At 40.4% G+C, this 13,619-nt stretch overlaps 2 protein-coding genes across 2 annotated transcripts in view; one reads left to right on the top strand and one right to left on the bottom strand.

Moving 5' to 3' along the window:
* The first annotated feature begins 942 nt into the window (after positions 1–942).
* On the top strand, positions 943–9,440 carry C23H5orf58 (chromosome 23 C5orf58 homolog). Its single transcript, XM_037982128.2, is given in 5 exon segments — positions 943–1,976; positions 3,066–3,149; positions 3,917–4,010; positions 9,167–9,249; positions 9,251–9,440. Coding segments are annotated over 4 exon segments (345 nt in total). The 5' UTR covers positions 943–1,976; positions 3,066–3,086; the 3' UTR covers positions 9,356–9,440.
* A 2,146-nt stretch (positions 9,441–11,586) lies between these two features.
* LCP2 (lymphocyte cytosolic protein 2) overlaps positions 11,587–13,619 on the bottom strand; it is a 49,370-nt gene continuing 47,337 nt past the window's right edge. Inside the window, exon 21 of the mRNA XM_008015274.3 lies at positions 11,587–12,323. Within this exon, the coding sequence (XP_008013465.1) occupies positions 12,201–12,323 (123 nt within the window). The 3' untranslated portion in view covers positions 11,587–12,200. The remainder of the gene's footprint in view (positions 12,324–13,619) is intronic.

Genomic DNA, 13,619 nt, shown 5'->3' with positions numbered 1-13,619 from the left:
TGTCAAGCTAGTCTTTTTCTGAAGTTAAGACCCTCCTCCTTTTATTTTCTTCCCTCTGTTTTGATGTTAAATTATCCTTGCTTTTATTACACAACGAGGACAGTTCTTTTTGCTTGGTTTTATATTATTAATGTCCTTAATTTAGGAAATAAATGTTGCTTTACCCTATGTTGGTTCTCCCCATATTTGTATTCCTCTTCTAACTCTTTCAGTCATTCTAATTATATCAAGAAGAAAGTCTTGGTTTGTGCTAGACTGTCTTTAACACTTCTCTAACACTTAACAAGAACCCATTTTAACAAAAAAGATCAGGCTGCAGAAAACACTGTATCTGGCTGCGAGCATATATACATGATTTAAAATATGCCTTATTTTCACTGTCTTTATTTTTCCAATGACTTTATGAGTTTTGTCAGTTTGTTTGTTTTAAGACGGAGTCCCACTCTGTTGCCTGGGCTAGAGTGCAGTGGTGCGATCTCGGCTCACTGCAACCTCCGCCTCCCGGGTTCAAGCGATTCTCCTGCCTTAGCCTCCCGAGTAGCTGGGATTACAGGCTGCTGCCACTACACCCAGCTAATTTTTTGTATTTTTAGTAGAGACGAGGTTTCACCATGTTGGCTAGGCTGGTCTCAAACTCCTGACCTCGTGATACACCCGCCTCAGCCTCCCAAAGTGCTGGGATTACAGACGTGAGCCACCATGCCTCGCCTGACTTTGTGTTGTATTCTATTTAACATTAGTGATATAAATATTTTTAAGTAGATTTAAATTTTAAAAATAAGTAGATTTAAAATATGAAGGTAATAATATAGCTTCGTATTTTATGAAGCTGATTATCATTAAAAACTTCTTCACTTTTAGAAACTCCCTGTAGATAACCACAGGAGAAAATAAGGTGTTTAGGAGAAGGTAATAATAATATGAATGCCATAAGCACAGAATCTTAACAGTGGCCCAGCAGTGAGTACAATTTAGGAACTACTGGTTTAGCCCATCACTCTCATAAGAAAACAAATGAGGAAACGGAGACTCAGAATAAGGAAGATATTCTTTTCTAAGATCATACAACTGGTTATCATTAAGCTCTGTTCTACTCTGTCCCTCCTCATCTAGGTAATTGCATTCGACAACAAATTCTGCAGTGTTAAAGTGAAGGAAATTGGATATAAAATACCCAACAATTGTGATGTGGGCTTTCAGGAAGGTGATGGTTCCAGAGGCTGGTGTGTACTATAGGGGAGGCATAGACACAGCAAACACTTGTCGTATAGCACCTTGTACTGAAGGCCTAAACTCCTCAATTTCCCAGAGCACGAAGAAAAATCTTTGGGCCTGCCTCAAAGGTTGCAGTGGCAGAGATTTCCTCTGGAGTCAAGCAAAAGACGGCTTGAATCCCAGCTTCTCGGCTTAGCAAAAAAACCACCTTCCATCTCTTTATTCATGCTACTCTTTACTATTATCATTCCTATAAAATGTTATAGGAATAATAATAGCTAACAGTTCTGGGCGCTTGTTATCTGCCAAGCACCTCTGATGCATTATCTAACTTAACCCTCAAACTAATACTGGAAGGCAGTTATTATCGTTCCACACGATAGGTGAGGACATCTGCACTCTGAATGGTTAATCGCTTATCTGCATTTATACAACTAAGCAGGTGATAGAATAGGATTCAAACCCAAGCGGCTTTATTCCAGAGTCCGCACTTAACGCTACCGCTATCTTGTGCAACTTAAATGCAGATAAGGGTTGCAAAGGCCTGGCACATAGCGGGCAGGGAAAGTCAGTGTTTTTTCCGCCCAAGTGGCAGCGCGAGTCAGTTGTAACGCGATATCCAGAACCTTCTCCGTAGAGGCCTTGCCTGGGACTACAACTCCCAGGATGCCGCAGGCGGAGAAGCTGGCCAATCGGGGGCGCCTCTTCGCCTTCCCAGTCGGCTCCCTGCTCCTGTCAGAACCTCGGTGACGGTTGGCTGGGTGGGTAGTGCCGGCTGCTCTGTCTTGAAGGATCCCGATCTGGTTTGGGAGGGTGAAGACCGCTGAAATTTCCAGGCTGCCCGAAGCTCTATCTTCCACCACCCAACGGGTGGGCAGTGGGCCAGGCTGGCCTCGGAGCCTCTCCCTGGGTGTCGGTTGGGCAGAGAAGGGGGCGGCTGGCTGGCTGGGCCGGGCGGCTGGTGTCTCTCCCTAGGCCGGGGTCGCCCTGAGGGCATTTTACGTTGCCCTAATCCTGTCCACTTGGCAAGAAACTTAGCAAGCCCCTAAGCTTCATTCCAAATCCTGTGTGGGAGGGCGAGGACTGTGGAAACTTCCAGGTGCCTCAGACTCCATCTTTGGCCGTTGAGCGGGTGGTTGGGCTGCTCACGGCCCCAAAGATCTGGGGGGTCTTCATGGGCGGTTGGGTCGCTGAGGGCCCCAAAGATCTGGGGCTCCTCCCGGGTGTCGGTTGGGCCAAGGTGGAGGCTGGGCTTTCGGAGTAGAACCTGCGGTGCTAACGATGGCTCCGCAGGGCTGAGGGCCTGGGCGGCGTCCTGTGGCCCGGAGATGGCGCTTTAGTGGTATCAGGCCTTGAGTCGGGGCATCCTGGCTTCTGACCCCCCATTCCTTCGGCCCCTACAGTCTGGTCTCCGCTTCCCCACTCCCGGTGGATTGCTGTTGGAGCCGCCTCTCCTTTCTGGGTAGTGGCCTGGCCGAGCTCCCTGGGAAGGGCTTGACCTAACCCTGTCCTGCCTCCAGTCGAGTCCCAGCCACATGCTGCTGTGCCCTCACCCCAGCCACCCGCTGGGCACTCGCGGGCCCTGGAGAACCGGACCCCAGAGTGGAGAGAGGCCACTGTCTTGGGATCTACAACCATTTAGTTTCTAGTTTACTCTTTTTGGAAAACTTTTTCCTCGTTTTTGAAGTTCTTTAATTCCACCACTCCACCCCATGTTAAAATATCATCTTTTTCCTTCCAACTTGACTCTTGGTTTGGCATGCCCAGGGAAGATAACTGACATCCCGGAGAATAGGGTCTTGGGGGTAGATGCAAAGCACATTTTACTAATGTCTGGGAAACAAAATTAGTTCTTTTACAGTGGCTCTGTAATGAGAGAAATTGGAGAAATTCTCCCTGCTCAGGAAAAGGTAGAGGCAAGGACTGACTTAAAGGTTAGTTTGTTTTCATTATTTTGGAGAAGCGAGTTGACCCACAAATGCCTACCTTTCACACTGCTGGAGTTGTGTATGGTAATTGAGATCAAGTTTTTCAAGTCGTTTTGAGAGATTGAACAGCTTAAGACTAGTTTCTAGTGAACCACCTCTCTGTATGTTTGTATCTGACACAATTGGTTATATACAGGTACTGTATAACATAGTAATGCATTGATTTATACATTTCAGTTAACCAAAATCAAAATGTCTGTTACCCTAACTCCCAAAACCAAACTAGCCATTTGCCACCCTCTTAGTGGATTATAATTGAGTTACCCTCTTAACGAATTATAATCAAATTCTTTTTGAGTTTCAATGTGTACTTAAATCATATGTGGGCCCTGTTATTCAAAAGTAAGTTAGAAAAAGACGTGGACTTACATAAACAAAATTAGAGAAGATCTTAACACAAATGCTAAATTGTAAGGTAGTTTATAAGGGCTGAGACTTTCTGAAGAGGGGACGTATTTATTTCTATTGTAAGCCCTCTCTCGTGGATATGGTTTGATTGAGGAATCCTACGAATTCCAGTTGGAGTTTTCAGTTGGAAAAATATTACCTAACACATTGATGCCTTTTGATGTTAGATTTCTACCATTTATAAAGATTTGTTTCATAATTATTTCTGAAATAACGGATTTATAGAAATACTGAAAATGTAAATATTTTAAAAGTACACATAAATACTGATTTATACATTGTTTCTGTTTTTCTTTTAAAATTAGATGGGTAAGAAGAGTGCTACTGATCATAAGCTAAATGTGGACAAAGTAATTAAAAATATTAACACAATTTCTTTGGAGTTGAAGAAGATAAAAGGTAAGTATTGAATCACTAAAATGTTTGCATGTCATTGTTATAAAATAAATGGTAGAGCCAATTTATGTTTCTGCGGGGGTATAAATAAATTTTGCCCACTAATTAGGATTTCTCTATTTCTTAAGAAATGTTTTCAGTGTAAGTGAACTAGATCTCTAAAGATGAATTATGTTCGACTTTGGAGTTAGCAGACCTGAATTCCCATCCCTGACACTAACAAGCTTATCAGGTTATCTAACCTCTGTAAATTTTACTTCCCTTCCTTCCCTTCAACACACCATTATAAGACTATGTCACATTCAGCAAAATTCATTGTCTTTATGAATTCTTACTAAGCCCCTAAGGTTCATCCCAAATTAAAAATATAAATTGGATTCTGTGACTTAAAGCTTCTTCATTTTAAACAGATTCATATACTAGGATTAGACCTTATAGGTCATGATGTTTAGTCGCTCACCTCACAGACATATTCTGTTATTTTATCCCAAGAAAACTTATGTGATTGAATATTTATTTATTTATTTATTTTTGAGATGGAGTCTCGCTCAGGCTGGAGTACAGTGGCACCATCTCAGCTCACTGCAAGCTCTGCCTTCCAGGTTCACGCCATTCTCCTGCCTCAGCCTCCTGAGTAGCTGGGACTACAGGCGCCCGCCACCACACCCAGCTAATTTTTTGTATTTTCAGTAGAGACGGGGTTTCACTGTGTTAGTCAGGATGGTCTCGATCTCCTGACCTGGTGATCTGCCTGCCTCAGCCTCCGAAAGTGCTGGGATTATAGGGGTGAGCCACCGCACCCGGCCGTGATTGAATATTTCTAGGTATTATCTATCCCTGACCAAACATTTCTTATTCTGGGGAACTTCCTGTCTCACTAGTCAATCCATTCCATTTTAAACAATTCCTTCTCACGGGCTAGCTGAAATCTGTTCTCCTATTGCTTTCACCTGAGAGTCCTGTTTCTAACCATGAAAACTACACTGAATATGTAGTTATTCTTTTTAAAACAACTCTTGGGTATTTAAAGATAGCTTGTGTCGGTTATGAGGCCTACATCTGTAAATAACAAAAAACTAACCTGACTTATACAATAAGGAAAAACAAGAAGATCCAAGGTAGCCCAGCCCTAAAGTTAATTAAGAGGTTTAAAGATTTTGTCAGGGACCAGGCTCTTTCCATCTTTCTGCTCTGTCATGTTCACTCTATCACTCCTCATGGTCATTACCTTCAGAGGTGGTGATATATAGACAGTCTCTTTTTATAAGTCTTTTCCCAGATCCCTCCAGCACATTTCCCTTTCATTGGCCAGATTTGCATCATATGCTGATGCTTACAGCAGCCACAGCTAAGGGGACTGGGATTGCCAAGACCAGTTTGGACCAGTCAGAACTTACTACAGGAGCTGGGGAAAGGAACACCTCAAACAAAATCAAGCTGTGACACCAAGAAGAAGAGGGCGTGGCCGTTAGTTAGGCACCAAATAGTGAGTGCCTATTATGCTTTTTCCATGTATTCTCCCTAGGACAGCATTTCCGGGACTTTGATCTGAGAACCCTGCCGTTTCAAGAGATGTTAATAGATGGTGTACAGTAGAACAGAGTCCATGTTCTTATAGCCAAATAAGTTTGGGAAGTGCTTTATGCTATGTATTTCACAAATTTGCAGTGCATATTAAGAAATCTGACTACCTTTAATTCATCATTTCTCAAAACCAGCCTCAACACCACAGTGAAGATTCTCCCTCTAAAATGTCAATCTGCAGAAAACCCTCACTGACTCACCATTGTCCTTAGGATAAAATCTAAACATCTTAGAATGGACTATATGACCTGCTCAGATCAGGCCCCTCTTTTCCTCTCTAGTCTCTCACTCTGTTCTTCCTGCATGTTCTGTGCTCTAGCCATACTGAACTATTTGCATATCCACAAGTGCTTTTCTGTATCTACTTGAACACATACTTGTCCTTCTGAAATCCCATTGCTATACCCCATCTCCAACACACCAGGTTAACTACTAGTAGTCAAGGTCACTTACATTGGAAAACTTTTTTTGAGCCAGCATGTTATCCTTTCTGCCCTTTGCTATCACCTGTTATACTATTTTATAATTGCATATTTCCTTACTTTTCTTATCCCTGCTCAACTGTAAGCTCCTTACGGGTATTTCTAGTACTTAACACCGTGGCTCGATTGATTAGATTCTTGAAAAATGTTTATTAAATGAATAAATGGTTCTGGATGCTTGAACTCATTTAAAACAGTTAAGCTTTAGATTCCCCCCAAACTCTAATTGTTCTAGTTTGGAGAATAATCTTTCCTGAAATAAAATGTAATAACTATGAGAGATGTTTTCTTGAGACATTGTATGGTAGGTCAGGCAGTTAGGCTCTGAGGGACCTGTAGAGCTACACTAGGAAGGTAGACTTCTGGTAAATGTAGAGGATTAAATGAACACTCTGTGCACCCTCACTTCATCCCCTAAATAATAATGTCAGCAGCCAACCCTTACAGCATTTACCATAATCCAGGACTCTTCTAAGAACTCTGCATAAATGAACTGTCTTCATAATAATCGTATAAGGTAGGAACTGTTGCCATTGGCATTTACAGATGTGTAAATAGAGAGATTTAACTTTTTCAAGGTCAAGCAACTAGTCAGTGATAGACCTGAGATTTAAATTTAACTGATTTTTAAAGAGACAAAAATCCACAAGTAAAGAGATTCCAATAAGAGATAACAAAACAAAAGGCAAATGGAGAAGCAAATAGACAAGTCTGAACCCCAAAGTCCGAAAATCTGAACCCTAAGCTGGCTGGGTAAAGCCAAAAATAGCCCCTATGACTCAATTCATGGTGGCACCAGAATCTTCTGAAAGTAGGGGTGAAATTTGAATAATAACAGAAGGACTAGTTAAATATATAAGAATTGTAGATCCCTGAGGTCTCTTCTGCCCTCTGCATAGCTGGGCAGCTATCCCTTCACTGTGATAAAAGACTTGAGGTTAAAACAAGGCTATCTACCCTGGAGTCACTAGTCATAGGTTGAGGGAAAGTACTATACTGTAAAGAAGGATATTGAAACAAAGTTTACATACCAAATTACAAGACTCCCAGGATTTTTTTTTCTTCTTTGGGCTACCAAAATACTGGCAGCCAGATTTATACCCTCCAAGTAGATTTTTCTCTCAGGAATCTGACCAGTCCAAGGTAAAAGATCTAAAGATACTAATAGCAGAGGTTCTCCCAACAAAATAACCCAGCCAGATCATCCCACATTATTGAGTACCACAGGTGCAGAACTTCCAATTGTCTTTTTAGTATCACAGTCTTAAATATGGGCAACTAAGACACAACAGATATTTGAGAAGCACATCTTATATGAAAAGCAGAGAAAAAATCAACAGATTCAATGAGGAAGAAACAGAAATAATGAGGGGAGATGAAAACTTCAAGAAATTATTAATATTCAGAGAGGAGAGAAGATACTGTATCCATGAAAAAGGAACCAGATACTATAAAAAATATTCAGAGAACAAGAAGGAGCTCTTGGAAATTAAAAGTGTGACTGTAGAAATGAAAAACTTGATAGGTTGAAAGGTAAAATGAAGAAATTCCTCTGGAGTGTAAACAAAACAGAGATGGAAAGTGTTGATGATGGGGAGGAGAAGGATTAGATAAGTGAAGGGAGTCCAACATCCAACAAATAAGGGTGTTAGAAAGAGAGAACATAGACAATGAATGACGGGCAATTCATTAAGGAAATAGAGAAAATTTTCCAGGGCTGAAGGGCATGAGTTTCTACAATGAGAGAGTCCACCACAGTGGATGAAAATAAGCTCATACCAAGGCAGAGTGTTGTGAAATTTCAGTCTACTGAGAGAACAAAAAGATCTGTAAAGCTTCTGAAAACAAAACAATCATTTGAAAGTTCTCATATGACTCCAGCTTCACTGGAACCTAGAAAGCAATGCAGCAGTGCCTTTGGAAATCTGAAAAAATGAGATTTCCAATCTAGATTTCCATAGCGAGTCAACCTTCTAATTAAGGATTAGTGTAGAGGAATTTTCAGACATATAATTTTATTCCAATAGTTACTGAGCCTATGTGTCACCAAACAAGGGAACAGATCAAAAAGAGACACAGGAATTTGGGGGAAAGGGCACTCCACAGAATGGAGGGATAAAAGGAGTCTCAAGGATATTGGTGAAGGGAGTTCCCAAGATACCAACTGTACAGCAGTGCTAATAAGCAATCAGTTCAGATTGGAGCAAATCAGAAGGCTCCAGGAGAGGAGAGACATTTAACAATAGCATAGCTAAGGTGTTGAATAACCCAAGAGCAAATTTACTCAGTTGGGGGACATTTCTGATAATGCAGCAATATTATTTCTGATATTGCAGCAATGAAAAAACACATTAACTCTGGTGGGTTGCGTGCAGGAAGGAAAAATGTCATATGACAAGACTCAGCTGTGAAGAGTATTTGTATAATTAACATTTAAACATTAGATAATTGAGCTAAGCAAAAATTTTTCCTGAAGTATATTGGGAGAGAAGAGGGTGTGTGAAAGAGCTGTCTCTTAATCTTCTGTGTCAGAGGCAGGTAACACTGAAAATTGAAAAAAAAAAAAATCGCAAAAAATTTAGAGATACGGAGGTAAACACCATTGCACCCCTCCCCCCAATAACAATACTCAAAACAGACACACTGAAATGACCAAAGCAACAAAAGCAAAATGAGCTTAAAAAACAAAACAAAAAAAAATTGAAATTGGTTGCTTCTGGGAGATTGGAACTGCAATTTTTTGTAATGTGCCTTAGACTTGTCTGATTCTTGGTACTATATGCATGTATAACATAGGTAAAAATAAGTTAAAACCATACAAATCAAATTTGTATAAATCAAGTTGCAGTTTAGTAATATAGCTGAGAAGTTGGGCTAAAGAGCACACTTTTAGTAAGTTTTTATGTCATGCTTATTTTCTAATACATAAATCTTATTTTAAGTCAGAATGAGACACACTTAAATTGTGGTTTTATCACTAATCACTTGGGAAAAACTAAATTAGGAACTAGGAAGAAATAGCTACTTAAAGCAATAGTAGTTTTTTTAATGACATATGTGCTACAATATAATATCTCCTGTTTTGTTTTACAGAGCTCTCCCAGTTATTGCTTTGTGACCTTATCCTACATTTTAATCATCCCGTCAAGACTGAGAACTTAACAGAAGCAGAAAGAAAACAACCCCCTCTTTGAAGAGTCTAAAATATCAGATATATCCCTCGTTTCTAACAGTTTTTCTGCTGATTTCTTATTTGTTACGAGTTTCTGTTTTTATTGTTGAAGTAACAAATACTTGGGAGAGTTGAGTTTACTAATTTGTATATGTATAATTTAAAACAAAATAAAAATAATGTTGTAAACAAGCAGTTCATGTTCTTGAAGGCTGTTTAATGTTTTGAAGAATGGCTTAACTTACTTTAGTAATGGCAAGCGTATGACATAGGAAATTGGCCGTGGGTCACTGCTTATCCTTTAGCTTATGCTTGATTTTGGCTCAGGTTGAAAGAGAGCTACTAAATTATTAATTGATGGTATGAGTGCTATTAGTCAGAACTCTCCTGGTAGTGAACGCCAAGCACAATTCAACCAGCTGAAGCATTATATTGAGTCATGTGACTTGGAAGCCCATGGTTGGAATAGATTTCAGGGATCCCACTAATTTGTTTATCCTTTTACTGTGTTTTTGTGTGTTGGCTTCATTCTCTTCTATTGTAGACTGGTTCTTCCAGATAATTGGTAAATCGGAATAGTTGCAGGGCAGCAGGCAGCTCCAAGAGTACAGCATCGCCTTTTGTGAACCCCAGATAAAAGAGAGATCTTGGCCGGGCGCAGCGGCTCCTGCCTGTAATCCCAGTGCTTTGGGAGGCCGAGGTGGGTGGATCACAAGGTCAGGGGTTCAAGACCAGCCTGACCAGCATGGTGAAACCCCATCTTTACTAAAAATACAAAAATTAGCTGGGCGTGGTGGCAGGCTCCTGTAGTCCCAGCTACTCAGGAGGCTGAGGCAGGAAAATTGCTTGAACCCGGGAGGCGGAGGTTGCAGTGAGCCGAGATCATGCCACTGCACTCCAGCCTGGGTGACAGAGCGAGACTCCGTCTCAAAAAAAAAAAAAAAAGAGATCTTGTCTCAGGCTTCATGTTTAATATTCCAGAGAGTGACCCTGACTGACCCAGCTTTAGTAAGCTATTTATCACTGAGCAGAGTTCTGAGCACCTGTGATTGATGCACCTGGGGTCATATACAGGCCTGTGGCCAAAAGAGGCAAGGCCCGGCAAAAAGGAGTTGCCAGTGCTTGAACAGAGAGAGAATGCTAGTCATGAAAACATTAGCTTCCCAATACTGATTTCAGTCATAGCCGTGGAATAGAACATCTTAATCCTAATGGCCCTTTCCACTAAGAGACTTAAAATGAGCTTTGGTTTGTTTTATAAACATGATTCACTACCAAATAGTTGCTTTGAAATCGATCAGGTCCTTCATTTTAGATATTTTTGAATCGTAAGGATAGAATACGGTGAAGCAAGACAAGTTGAGCTTACTCGATACTAGAACCTGTGGTGTATGCTATCCTTATTACCTTGCACCTAGCTCACTTGTTTACCACAGAAGAGCCACTAAGTAAACACTTGCTGAATAGCCTATTGTATAGACATGTAAATGAATGCAGAGTTTTCAGCCTTAGAACTCCCAAGTTTTGGACCCTAACTGAGAACTTCTGGTTATTAAGGATGAGATTTTGTGAAACATCATTTTCACCAGTTAAAAGTCTCTACATTCCGCATACTCCTTATCTTAACATATCATCAGTTTTAAAATGGTGACTTCTTAGATTCCTTCCAATACCCCTTTTATTAGCTCATGAAAATGAAGATGCAAGATACTCTTTTCCATTTCAAAAACTTGCAGATTAAGCAGAGATACCAAAAACTGTTGCTAATAAAAGTTGTGCAATAACAACCAAGGTCCCAAAGGGAAAAACTTGAAGAACAACTGATTGTCACTATTTGGCTGAATACCAGTTTTTTAATCTGGCTGAATGCCTATATTTTTTGTTAAGTGAGATTTGTAAACTGAAGGAAAGAGTTTAATTACTTCAAAGCACTTATACAACCTGTTTGGGAAGGATGAGGAGAAGGGACTTTATGGCAGAGCTGTCAGGGGGATAACAAGAGATAGAAGAGCCATATCTAATAAGAAAGTCTGATCAGATTTATCTAAAGTGTTGCTCCCTCATCCTCCCAGGGAGCCTTTGGTAAAATCTATGTCCCTGGACAATGCTTTTGGGGTTGAGAGAAGGTTGGTGGGGAGGTGTAATGGTTAGTGTGGGTGTGGAGATGTGAAGAAACGCCAATTTAACCCCAGATGTATTCATTAAACATAGACCCACGATACACCAAAGTCTCATCCCTAATTTAAAATGTTTTGGTATTTGTAGTTTAAATTTTCTTTAAGACGAAAATATAACAGTATGGACTAAAAGTCAATAAAGTTGTTTTAGGAAACCAAAAAAGTAAAGCAAAAGACTATTTTAATCCCAGAAGTTATCTCAACATGCATTTATCTTTTCATAAAAAATTACATAAAAATCCCCCCAGGAAAAAAATACCAAATAAGTAAGAGTGAAATTATATTTTTGAAGCCTCTTAAATTATTGCTGCTGAGAAAATGAGGTTTAGTAATTTTCAAATTACATATATAAAACTAATGAATGCCTCTGACTGACAGAGGTTTGGCTGTAAGAAAATCAGTTTTATGTGATACCAATAACTATTACTGTTTCAGTGTTTTAAAACTTGCCCCAAATTGTTTCTGTAGCTGTGTAAACTATTGTATTTTGAAATGGGCATTAAAAAAACTTTTAAAAAATGAATTATTACTGTGCACTAGTAGACTTCAAGTGTGAACATGACTTATGCACTTTACAAACACTGAAGAAGAATAAATAAATTATGGGATATTTGACAGTCTTCATTTCAAACACTGTTTTTAAAGGGAAGGATAAAACCTTTGTGTTCATGGGGAGGGGTTCAGTTCAGTCCTAAGTGTTTGTCCATTGACCAAGGCTGGTTGATCTCGTGTTGGCAACAGAGGCAGGAGGATGGTTCATTTGCTCGGCTATAACTTGCTATGGGTACCCTGCTGCATGCGTTAATGTGCACTGGTATCTGGAACCTCGGTTTTTCCCATCAATGAGCAGAAGTGGCATTTTCCTGAAGTAGTCAATAATATCTGACACAGACAGAAAGTCCTGAAAGAGTCAAGATAGGGAGATGAGTCAACATTGGAATGAAAAGCAGGAACTTCACCTTCAGTTTTTTATCTGCATAATATATCCTGCCTCTTCAAGTGATGAGGATTGTGGGAAAAAATGTAAATGTGGCAATTAGTTTAATGATTTCTGCTATAGAACTTTGAAAAAAAATTTCCCATAAACATCCAACAAACTATAGATAAAAGATAAAATATGGGCCGGGTGCGGTGATTCACGCTGGTAATCCCAGCACTTTGGGAGGCCAAGGCGGTGGATCACCTGCGGTCAGGAGTTTGAGACAAGCCCGACCAACATGGTGAAACCCTGTCTCTACTAGAAAATACAAAAATATTAGCTGGGCTTGCTGGCGTGCGCCTGTAATCCCAGCTGCTTGGGAGGCTGAGGCAGGAGAATTGCTTGAACCTGGGAGGCAGAGGTTGCAGTGAGCCAAAATTGCACCATTGCAGCACTCCAGGCTGGGGGACAAGAAGGAAACTTCATCTCAAAAAAAAAAAAAAAGATAAAATATGTGTGCATGTGTGTGTGTGTATATACATATATATATATATGTAATTTGAAAAGCATATATTTTTAACTTCATATGAAGGGGTCATGTACATAGTCACGATTACAATATTCTTGCCTTGGGTTGCTGTTTTTGGTTTTGGTTTTGGTTTCTGTGTCTCGTTTCACCCCTAGTCGTTAACAGTGTTAGGAAGTATAAGGACTCAGGAGGTCAGACACAGTTCATGGCGTCTAGAGGTGGGATATGCAGCATGGCACGGGGGTTCCTTCCTAATCTCTGCTGTGTCCTCACTGCCACCTTCACACTCATAAGGGCTCAGCAGGCAAGTCTTTGCAGCCATAGCCTGGATCGCCCCAGCCTTGATTGCTTGCTAGAAAGGGAAAAGCCTAATTCATTTTTCTAGACATGGGTCACAACTCACCTAGGAACCCTAACAGGATAATGCACTTCCTTTAAGACTAATCTGCTAGGTGCCTGCCTCCATGGGAGCTGCAATGAGTGGTTGGCCTGAACTTGAGTGTTTCCACACTGTACCAAGATACATCTTGAAGGGCAAATACCTCTGCTTCTATAGGGTCTGTGCAGCTCTATCCACTGCCAACCAGTGATTCAAACATTTGACCACAAGCATGCATTTTTTTTTGTATTCATTATCATTATCATAACAGAAGTATGTGAAGCAGAAGTTGCGGGTAAGCTGTTTCTCATTCTGGACATGTTTGATTCAGCTGGTCCTCCTCTTGGAACTTTGAACTTAGAATTTGTTT

This window comes from Chlorocebus sabaeus, chromosome 23 (genome assembly GCF_047675955.1).
Source record: "Chlorocebus sabaeus isolate Y175 chromosome 23, mChlSab1.0.hap1, whole genome shotgun sequence".
Lineage (NCBI taxonomy): Eukaryota > Metazoa > Chordata > Mammalia > Primates > Cercopithecidae > Chlorocebus > Chlorocebus sabaeus.
Note: the sequence above shows the minus strand (reverse complement) of the source record. Positions and strands in the feature narration are given on the sequence as shown.